The sequence below is a fragment of the Branchiostoma belcheri genome, unplaced genomic scaffold, assembly GCF_001625305.1.
Source record: "Branchiostoma belcheri isolate BF01 breed outbred unplaced genomic scaffold, Haploidv18h27 scaffold558, whole genome shotgun sequence".
NCBI lineage: Eukaryota > Metazoa > Chordata > Leptocardii > Amphioxiformes > Branchiostomatidae > Branchiostoma > Branchiostoma belcheri.
Window position 1 is genome coordinate 1 of NW_017804196.1, and position 12,176 is coordinate 12,176.

Consider the following 12,176-nt stretch of genomic DNA (forward strand, 5'->3'; position numbering starts at 1 on the left):
AGGAAGGAAGGAAGGTATTAAAATACTACAAAAAGCACGATAGATAGACGTACGCTGCAGCGGGCTGTGTAGCTGGTGTCCCCGAACATTTTGACGATCAGGTGCCGGTGGAGCTCGGGCCAGTCTTTCATCACCTGCCCGACCTGGAACAAGGAAGATTTTCACATCTAAGACACCTTAAACATCTTGTGTTTTTAGAAAATATTTTCGAAGAAAATCGATATCCAATTTTTCCCTTTTACATTGTCATTGTTGTATATAGGCTAGTTAAGGATAGGTTAGGTAACTAACAGTTGTACTAAGGTTGTACGTATTCTGAGTGTTATGATAAGTGTACGTACGTTTAATATGTGTTAATAGCTTTGTAATAATATGTATTTGTAACTTTTATGACTACAGGATGAATATTGCAGTATATGGATATAATCACTAATGGAGATCTATCAAATAAACAAACAAATCCATGCCAATTCTGATTCTACTTATTTCTGAGACGAGGCAAGATATTGATCATTTCCATTATCTTCATTCATTCATTCATTCATTCATTCATTCATTCATTCATTCATTCATTCATTCATTCATTCAATCCGACATATTACCTGGTCGAGTCGAATTTTCTCTCCCAAGGCAGAGCCCAGACTTCCTCGTCCCCAGAGCAGCCTCTCCAAAAGTTCGTCCTGATTGGTCGTGAGGATGAGCGGGAACGTTCCCAGGGTGCGGAGGACGTTATGCACTTTGGCCGGCCGCTGGGGAAGGTTTTTCATGAAGTCGGACTCAAGTTGGGCCAGACCACTGATGCCGCTCTGAACGGGAGGATAATCCCAAATGAACAAACAGCGACAAAAAGACACTCCATCATTATTTATAACAACAAACAAAAGCTAAAAGATTAAAAACGTCGGTGGAGGTTAGACATCCAGGCAATAAGATACGCAAAAAAAACAGTTACTCAAGCAACAGGGTATATGGTCAGGAAAAGCGTTTCGGAGAAAGCTAAAAAAAAGACGAATTGTTTTGAACAACGTGACGACTTTCTTGCTTTCTTCATATATCTTTCTTCTTTCTTCATCCAAGACCAAGACCAGCTGTTAACGTCTATGCATTTTCCCTCTACCATTCGACTATACCAATAGAGGAGCAGATAACATCAAATTTTGGAAGAATCTTTCAAATTGTGATAAAAGCACCAAACTTGGTACAAATACTCATGAGACATTACTCTTTTGAAAAAGTACGCGGGCCACTTGATTTGACTTTTGGCACCAGCTAGCGGCGCTTTTTGGTACTGCAGCCGACCTTCCGGGCTTTTTATCTATTGTTCTAAACATGCTACAGTCATGATTTTTATGTGGTAGAAAGCTGTTAAAGTAAGGAAGAAGTGACGTAAATTTGGTGTCTCTAGCTGCTTGCGTTGGAACTGCAGGGGCGTTTTTTGCCGGTGCACAATTTGCTCCAACCTGGAGTCCAAGGGCGCTAATTTGACTTTTGGCGCCCCCGGCCTAGCGTAATCACTTGGAGCAAATTGTGCACCGGCGAAAAAACGCAGAACCAAAAAGCGCCGCTAGGGGACGCCAAAAGTCAAATCAAGTGGCCCGCGTACTTTTTCAAAAGAGTAATGTCTCATGAGTATTTGTACCAAGTTTGGTGCTTGTATCACAAAGTGAAAGATTATTTCAGTTATCTGCCCCACTACAACAGCCGCTTTTTGCTAAGCTCTCGGACAGACTTGCTTGGGTGAAGTCATCACTTTCTTTCAACTCGACCTTAATGTCAATCTACAGTATGCAAATCTGCTCATTTCTGTCACTCTACTTCATTCAAATACCGGCGAACACAAGCAAACACACAGACAAACCCATCCATCCAAAACAATATCTCAGTATATGGTGGAAGCTGGAAGAAATGTTCTTTAATAGTAAAACATATCACCTTTTAGCCTCTATCAGGCTTCGGGAGGCGGCTGGAAAGAGTAGAAATTGGCGGAATAGAGAGATGACATGCCGGGGGAGTCGGTCCCTGGCATGTCATCTGTCTACTAATGGCCTATTCATACTCTCTCCAGCCGCCTCCCGAAGCCTGATACTGATAGAGGATACTCTCCAAGCAGATCTTTTGGTGGGAGAAAGACGGTATCAAATTTGTCATCCTGTATCCATTTGCAGGATTATAGACAGTTATAATCCTTCGGTGGGGAAACGGATACAGGCTGGCAAATTTGATACCGTCTTTCTCCCACCAAAAGATCTGCTTGGAGATTTTTAATAAGTATATATAGGTTGATAATCACCTGTATTTGCCACCAGTGGTCCACCCTAGCGGGCGGAGGGAGTACTGTACTATATGAAACTAGCGGTCCTCCTAGCGTGCATATCTCCCTATTTGGCCAATTTCTGCTATAGAGGCTAATAACCACCTGTATTTGCCACCAGTGGTCCAGTCTAGCGGGCGGCGGGAGTACTGACAGTTGTTCGCCGACGAACAGCACGAGCCTGCCGCTGCCGATGTGCTGCCGGAGCCGCGTGAGGGCGTCATACATGTCCTGTCTGGGGTCCGCCATCTTCGTCTTCAGTACTGCGGGACGCTGTCAGAGACGCCAGGTTTCCAATATTAGGCCATGTTGATTTGATTATATGGATAACATCCTCCGGGAACCCCAAAACTGATGCGCGCGTGCGAATAAAAAAAAAGTTTTGCAAAAAAAAAAGTTGTTTTCATTATGAAATCTACGTGGTCATGAGGGTTGAACAAATGGGACGGAATATGGTTTGGCGAGTAATCTAGTCTTCAAGTTCATTTCTTTACAATTTCGTCTTTTTTTTCGTTTGATTTTGGCATTCTACGACATTGTATGTTTTTTTTTGTAACTTACGGTATATTTTTGCTCATTTTGCAACTGTTTTGTACGATTTACAGTATGGTTGAAAACTTTTTTTTGAAACGGCCGAAAATTCATGCGCGCGCGGATGTCATCCATATAGTCAAATCAACATGGCCTAATGGAGACAGTTTATTGCAAGTTCTTGCCTGTAGGCTAATTGCAAGTACATGAAAACTAGAAGGGTAACATTTGCAAAGCAAATGCATAATGTTTACCTTCGCATATGGTCTGCTCTGTTATCAATTCTTACTCAAACACATTCATACACATGTCTATGGTCAGACAGGAGTCTAAATCCCTCCTGTCATAAAATTGCAACATGATGTACCGGTAACCCAACACTAGTTACCAAGGTACCATGGTAACAGACAGTCTGGCTCAGGTCATTGACCTTTTTGGTTTGGAGAAGAAGAGGAAACGTATCAACAACAATATGTTTACCGTATAGTTTACATAATAAAGAATGGACAACGGATAACAACATAGTATGTGACTACTCTAACTGATTAACACTAAATTCTTTTAACACTAAACTTATAGGGGTCGACTTCTTTTTCTGATAAGGCCATGTTGATTTGATTATATGGATGACATCCTCCGGGAGCCCCAAAACTGATGCGCGCGTGCGAATAAAAAAAGTTTTGCAAAAAAAAGTTCTTTTCATTATGAAATCTACGTGGTCATGAGGGTTGAGCAAATGGCATAGAATATGGTTTGGCGAATAATCTATTCTTCAAGTTCATTTCTTTACAATTTCGTCTTTTTTCGTTTGATTTTGGCATTCTACGACATTGGTATAGTTTTTGTTATTTTTTTTTTGTAACTTATGGTATATTGTTGCTCATTTTGCAACTGTTTTGTACGATTTACAGTATGGTTGAAAACTTTTTTTTTTGGTAAACGGCCGAAAATTCATGCGCGCGCGGATGTCATCCATATAATCAAATCAACATGACCTAATCAACAAATCATATCTCTGAGGAGACGGTGACCATCGAGCGCCTCACACTTCTTAACGTTAGGAAGTCTAGGAAGGGCATACGTTTATAAATGCGTGAAAACGAGAGAACACATTCTTTGTGAAATTTCAATGGGGTCAGGAGCCTATGAGTATTTACTTATAGGCTCTTTTTCTTCTTTCCATTTTAATTGCAACCTCCATATACTCTAAAACCCCGATAGCGTCCCGCCCTTCCATTTTATAAATCTTTCTTTAATATCTCACTCTAGGCTTTTCTTTTAAGGCCATGTTGATTTGATTATATGGATGACATCCTCCGGGAGCCCCAAAACTGATGCGCGCGTGCGAATAAAAAAAAAGTTTTGCAAAAAAACCAGTTATTTTCATTATGAAATCTACGTGGTCATGAGGGTTGAGCAAATGGCAAAGAATATGGTTTGGCGAATAATCTAGTCTTCAAGTTCATTTCTTTACAATTTCGTCTTTTTTCGTTTGATTTTGGCATTCTACGACATTGGTATAGTTTTTATTATTTGTTTTTGTAACTTATGGTATATTTTTGCTCATTTTGCAACTGTTTTGTACGATTTACAGTATGGTTGAAAACTTTTTTTTTTTGGAAACGGCCGAAAATTCATGCGCGCGTGGATGTCATCCATATAATCAAATCAACATGGCCTAAACGGGTAGCCTAAATATGTAGCATAAGGTTACTGTATATACTATATAGCATTACACGGCACGGAAGTTAACGTACCGTCCCTTCCCTTCCCTTTCCGAACACCGCATAACAACAGGTGCGGTTTACACAGGCAAACAGGTGGGCTAATGTAAGCATGACCCAACTATTGTTTCACACAGAAGGGCGCTTCCGAGAAAATCAATCAATACAAAGTACACCATGAATACAGACTAAACCTAGTACATGTAACGTTAGTAAAAGAAGTTGATAACAGTATAATGTTAGCTATAGAATCAAGCATTTGGATTGTCCATATTACTTGTTTGGAGTCCATGATCAAAGCATTTCAATAGTACGTACGACTTATATACCAAGATCAACCACTTGCGACTGTACGTTGGAGCGGACGTAACCTAACCAGGATGGTACAATGCTAATAGTAACAAACAACCCCTCCCACCCATCGACTGAACCCTAGCGTAGAACACCTACCTGTGTAGGTCCAGTCTAATTTCGCAGTTGCCAGGAAGATTTCCCAGCCTCCCTTACACCCTTATAGGTGTAAATATTGCGACGAAACGTCTGCTGTTGCGATCTGTACGGCGCAGCAGTCTTCACACTGTGAGGAACCCGCAAGTTTCGATCATCCGCGAATGCGGAAGTGACGACGACGGGGAATCCCCCATGGAAAACACCTATGACAGGATCATACTCTTTTCATAGCAAGGGATATTGACACCAAAAAGGTATATTTACATGTCAGATGCTGTTCTACACCCCATGTGTATCATTGTTTACAATATAAAAGGCTTTTAAGACAATGTTTTGGAGCGCCTGGTCAGAAATCTGCCGTTCATTACTGTAACGTGACAATGACGCCACCTTGCGACTTCATGTTGTAGGACACGGTACGAGACTGCGTGTTTAGCATACAGAATTCACCAATATCGACGGTCTGGAAAGGTCAATGAGATAAAAGAGCGTTTATAATAAACAAAAACTCCAAAGCTGAACAGTCTGTCGTTAGGATCTGCTAAACCGTTTATTCTCCGTCCAACGAATTCGTCAGCTTCACTCGGACCACAGATTAGGGTAAAGTACTGAAAAACATCGAAACAACAAAAACGGAATTATTCGGAGTGTGACCTGCACATCGTGAGTGAAACATTAAAGAGCTCTTTTCAAACGGGTCATTCATGATTAGTGGAGGGTACACTGACGTTCTTCACAGCTGCAAGTCTGCAAGTAAGGCCACAGCAAGTAATTTTTTATGAATGACATCAGCACGCGCATCAATTTTCTCCTGATTTTGAGAAGAAAAAAAACAAGAAATTTTGTTGCCTTCTGACATTGGTCAGCATGCCAAAAATGGGCAAAGATGTCTGTTGCCATGTCGGAAGGTGGATGACATATAACTCTGAAGCGAGGAGACAAGACAAGGCTCTGATTTAATGTTTTGTATCTTACTTTGATGCAGTGATATGTGATGCTGACTGTGTATATGTGATGTTCCTACTGAATCAAAACCATTTGTACAATGATTGATGCAAACACTTCGTACAGTAAATTTCTTGGTGGTGAACACCATCTACATACAGGTGAACATGCCTGTCCTTGGTGCTAAACACCATCTACATACAGGTAAACATGTCTGTCCTTGGTGCTGAACACCATCTACATACAGGTAAACATGTCTGTTCTTGGTACTGAACACTGTCTACATACAGGTGAACATGCATGTCCTTGGTGCCGAGCACTATCTACATACAGGTGAACATGTCTGTCCTTGGTGCTGAGAACCATCTACATACAGGTGAGCATGTCTGTTCTTTGTGCTAAACACCATCTACATACAGGTGAACATGCCTGTCCTTGGTGCTGAGCACCATCTACATACAGGTTACCATACCTGTCCTTGGTGCTGAAAACCATCTACATACAGGTTAACATGCCTGTCCTTGGTGCTGAACACCATCTACATACAGTTGAAAATGCCTGTCCTTGGTGCTGAACACCATCTACATACAGGTGAACATGTCTGTTCTTTGTGCTAAACACCATCTACATACAGGTGAACATGTCTGTTCTTGGTGGTAAACACTATCTACATACAGGTGAACATACCTCTTCTTGGTGCTGAACACCATCCACATACAGGTAAACATGTCTGTTCTTGGTACTGAACACCATATACATACAGTTGAACATGTCTGTTCTTGGTGCTAAACACCATCTACATACATGTGAACATTCTGTTCTTGTAGTGGAGCAGATAACATCAGATTTTGGAGGAATCTTTCAAATTGTGATACAAGCACCAAACTTGGCACAAATACTCATGAGACATTACTCTCTTGAAAAAGTACGCGGGCCACTTGATTTGACTTTTGGCGCCCCCTAGCGGCGCTTTTTGGTACTGCAGCCGACCTTCTGGGCTCTGTAACTCCTGTTCTAAACATGCTACAGTCATGATTTTTATGTGGTGGAAAGCTGTTAAAGTAAGAAAGAAGTGACGTAAATTTGGTGTCTCTAGCTGCTTGCGTTAAAACTGCAGGAGCGTTTTTTGCGGTGCAAAAATTTGCTCCAAGGGCGCTTTTTGGTACTGCAGCCGACCTTCCGAAGCAAAAAAAGCGCCCTTGAAGCAAATTGTGCACCAGCAAAAAAACGCATTTGCAGTTCCAACGCAAGCAGCTACAGACGCCAAATTTACATCACTTCTTTCTTACTTTAACAGCTTTTTACCACATAGAAATCATGACTGTAGCATGTTTAGAACAGGAGATACAAAGCCCGGAAGGTCGGGGGCAGTACCAAAAAGTGCCGCTAGGGGGCGCCAAAAGTCAAACCAAGTGGCCCGCGTACTTTTTCAAAAGAGTAATGTCTCATGAGTATTTGTACCAAGTTTGGTGCTTGTATCACAATTTGAAAGATTATTTCAGTTATCTGCCCCACTATTGGTACTGAACACTATCTACATACCGGTGAACATGCCGGTCCTTGGTGCTGAACACCATCTACCTATAGGTGAAAATGCCTGTCCTTGATGCTGAACACCATCTACATACAGTTGAACATGTCTGTTCTTGGTGCTAAACACCATCTACATACATGTGAACATGTCTGTTCTTGGTACTGAACACTATCTACATACCGGTGAACATGTCTGTCCTTGGTGCTAAACACCATGTACATACAGGTCAACATGTCTGTTCTTGGTGCTAAACACCATCTACATACAGGTGAACATGTCTGTTCTTGGTGCTAAACGCCATATACGTATATCAATGACCAGGTGGTCATTTTGTAGAGGTGATCACAAGTACAGGTTTGACTGTATGTTCACTGTATGTCCTTATGTTGAGGTGGTCACTAGTACAGGTTTGACTGTTTACCAATACTGTTTGAATGTAAATAAATTGCAAAAATTGCAACCTGAACTCTCCAACTTTATAGAAGGACTTGGAAGGCTATGTATATCGTCCTATCATCATTAGGGAACTGGTTTAAGATATATATATTTACCATACTATTATTAGATTGTCGTAAACGTCAATGTGATCAACGATTGTAATTGTCAAATGTAGTGGTGTGAGCCCATTGCAAGTCTATTAATAGTCGCTCATACCATGTTCTATAGGACGAAAGATTGTCCATATTCATACTTGTACCTGTAGACCCACTGTGCGTGACATCAAAGTCTTCGAAAAATTGTTACAATGTCATATTCTCTGTTACAAAGCTGTGGTTTTTCAATAAAGATTGTGCATATTTCTATGCTATCAATCATGTTAAGTACGGCGGTTTGAAGGTGTTAATTCAAAGCAGTCAAGCGATTATCCACACGCATTCGGCGCAACGTTTGTCGGCAAACGACGATACTGAAATGACAACTTTGACAGATTTAAGAATGATGGTTGGCCAACGTAATTAGCCAGTTTGCCACAGTGAATGAACGATTGTGCCACGTGGTGTGAACAGAGCGTGATTTGCCAATTAGCTGGGAGAGGCAAAGTCGCCCAGTAGAAAGGCTAGCTCCTTAGATCCAGGGCCAACAGGTCCACGAGGTCATTTTATCGCAGACCCCCTCCCCTTCTGGAAATTTTCTTATATTCAAAATGTCTAGGATATTTTACCAAAATTTAAGTGACATGAATTAATGGTAACTAAGAAAGCAGAGAGGACCGGTTACGCCTTGTCTATGTAGACAGGCGGTCACTTTAGATATTCACTAAAAATGCTTGAGTCAATGACAAAAAGTATCTAAGAAGGGATCATCAGATAGTGGTCACATAGATAGAGGTGGTCATTAGTACAGGCTTGACTGTATATTAATGACTAGGTGGTCCTTAACCCTCAACAGAACACCTTCCAGGACTGATTAATCTGTACACCTGGGGTCCGCGCGGACCCCAGAACAGTTTTTTGCTAATTTTTAGAAATTATCAACATGCTACCAGCTCAATTGTTTTGCAAACTGATGTGGGAACCTCTGTGTCCACATTACATACAAAAATCATACATTTTGAACTTTTTCTATTTTTGGTGAAGAAAAGGAGACAAGAAGAAATACCCGATTTTTAAACCCATTTCAGACTGAAGGGGCTTTTGAGGCCCAACTTTGATCTCAGATAGCAGCTAAACGGCTTGCGCTAGAAGTATCAAATTTGGAGACCTTTCCTAAAATGTCTCTGGAAAAAAGTTACATAATTACACCAAAGTTATTAAAATTTAATTCTATTACTACACCATTCTCTGAAAACTTGGTAGACATACGATGAGTGTATAAAAACATATAAAAACGGAAATAAGGTAATGTATAAGAACGCCAGTGTATCCATTATGATCGAAAGCGGACCCCAAAAGAAAATCAGATATAATTTTTTTTATAAATGGTAGAAACGGAGTTTTCTGCACTGTATTGAGAGACAACTTTGTGGGTGACAATTACCTAAAATTTCAGAAAAAATCTTTAGAAACAAAAAAGATATTACAGAATATATAGTGCTGGGGTCCGCGCGGACCCCAGGTGTACTGTTTAGGGTTAAATAGAGGTGGTCACTAGTACAGGTTTGACTGCATATCATGACACGGTCCTTATTCTTCGCCCTTCACAACTGTTTGTGCTGAGGTCACATTTCCAAACCGGGGCCCGGTCGGGCAGCTTTCGGGAACGAAAAGTATGATATAAAAGACAACAAAACACAGAAACGTTTTTGATAACAATCATGGGCACTATATCTATATACTCTTGATATGGATTGTAAATTTTTCGTTTATACAAACTGCCCGGCCGGGCCCCGGTTTGGAAATGTGACCTAAGCATTATAGCCTGAACTTACTTTGTATAAACTATAAACTATAAACTATGTGTATGAACTCGGCACACTGAGCTTAAGACAACAAGGATTAGCTACAATAAGCTTATATTAAAAGCTTTGACGATTGGAAGAACCATATAGTCTGCACCGAAATTGCAACCTCAAAAAAACTCAAACTTTATAGACGAACTTGGTGCTCGGATATGTATATCGCACTATTATAATTGATAAACTGTTTTTCAAATACATATATACCATACTATTATTAGATTGTCGTAAACGTCAATGCAATCAATGATTGTTATTGGTCAAATGTAGTGGTGTGAGCCCATTGCAAGTCTATTAATAGTCGCTCATACCACCTATTATGTTCTACAGGACGAAAGATTGTCCATATTCATACTTGTACCTGTAGACCCACTGTCCGTGACATCAACGTAAAATTGTTACAATGTCATATACCTTGTTGTTACAAAGCTGTGATTAGATCACTTTTTTTCATAACGACTGTACATATTTCTATGCTGTCAATCATGTTATTGACGGCGGTTTGAAGGTGTTAATTTAAAGCAGTCAAGCGTGCGGCTTGAACGATTATACACACGCATTCGGCGCGACTCCTGTGTGCAACCGACGGACGTGAAATGTTAATTTTGACAGATGTAAGATTAATGACTGCCCAGGTATAACCGTACCATCCGGCGTCAGCACGGAGTACTTCCACTTTTCGACTTAAAATTACTAGTAACGTGGCGATTGCGGAGAAACGATGGCAAAACCGGAGAGACAGACGCCGAACTTATTCCACAAGGTGGAAGTGATCCGACTGGCAGAGAGAGAGAGTGAGAAGAAATCGTCGAAGGAGCGTAGATGAAAGGGGTTTGCAGACAGTAGAAAATTTATTTGGAGTCGACAGAAACTTTGTTTGATTTTGATTTCTTTTCTTTTTTAGGTACGTACACGTACACAAGAACAGTAAATGACAACCAGTGCATGCCATCCTTGATGTTATGTATCATCATGTTTCCTTGCAAAATTATATTTCTGTATTTCTTTTTTTAAGCCCACAACTATTAAAAGCAAAAGAACAAATTACACAATTGAGCTATAACATGTAAAGCTACATCTAAAAGGGCTTTACTTGTGTAATGAATGTTTTCATATGTTTGAGAATAAAGACATCTCAGTTGGTACTGAAAGCATGTGTCACTTTTTTTTTTGGGGGGGGGGGTAACTAACCGGCTGTCTCTCTATAGTGGCCACTTGTCTATAGTGGTCAAATTTGGCCAGTCCCTTGAGTGACCACTATAGACAGGTTTGACTGTAATTAGCCAGTTAGCCACGGTGAATCAACAATTGTGGTTGGCCACATGCGGTGTGGTGTGAGCAGAGGGTAATTGGCCAATTAGCTGGGGAGGCAAAGTCAGGTAGTATAAGGCTTAATCTCCAAGCAGATCATACAGTGGCAAAGAAAAAGGTAGCATTTAATGACCAGAGGAGTGTCCATTGTCCAACGATGGCCAATGGACACTCCTCTGGCCAATGGGCACTGCCTTACCACCGTATTATCTGCTTGGCGATTAGACAGGCTAGCTCTTCGGCTCCAGGGTCAACAAGTTCCCAAGGCCATTCTACCGCAGACCCAGTTCAGTTCAAGTCAGGCCGATTTGCACACAGGAAAACTTCGTCATGTCTCTGCTTAATCTACTGTTGATTATGGTCTAACTAAGGACCTGACCCATGTACTGGGCCAGTGCGGCTTAGCCAGTTAGTCACGGTGAATTAACGACATGCGGTGTGGTGTGAGCAGAGCGTAATTGGTCAATTAGCTGGGGAACACCTAGTATACAGGCTAGGTCCTCGGCTCCAGGGCCCCCAAGGTCATTTTACCGCAGACCCCCCTTCCCCTTTAGTTAGACATGCTTTGATTCATCCACTGCTATACCCATCTGCTGCTCAGGGTCTCTTGACCATGAAGTGTTTTTCTTTATTGTTTCTCTCTTACATAATCAAACACACATTGGCAGGACATGCGTAGATGTGCTTATCCTGAATTACGCGAATCTATCTATCTATATATTATCTATCTATATCTATCTATCTATCTATCTATCTATCTATCTATCTATCTATCTATCTATCTATCTATTTATCTATCTATCTATCTATCTATCTATCTATCTATCTATCTATCTATCTATCAATCAATCTATCTATATCTATCTATATCTATCTATCTATCTAACTATCTATCTATCTATCTATATCTATCTATATCTATCTATCTATCTATCTATCTAAATATATATCTATCTATCTATCTATCTATCTATT

The 12,176-nt window shown here is 40.7% G+C and overlaps 1 protein-coding gene across 1 annotated transcript; it reads right to left on the bottom strand.

Moving 5' to 3' along the window:
• Positions 1-53: 53 nt before the first annotated feature.
• LOC109481453 lies at positions 54-2,560 on the bottom strand (the record flags this gene model as incomplete). Its single annotated transcript, XM_019784039.1, has 3 exons — positions 2,417-2,560; positions 603-806; positions 54-143 (listed from the first exon to the last, which is right to left on the bottom strand). Coding segments are annotated over exons 1-3 (438 nt in total), but the record flags the coding sequence as incomplete, so codon positions are not given.
• Between the last annotated feature and the right edge of the window lie 9,616 nt (positions 2,561-12,176).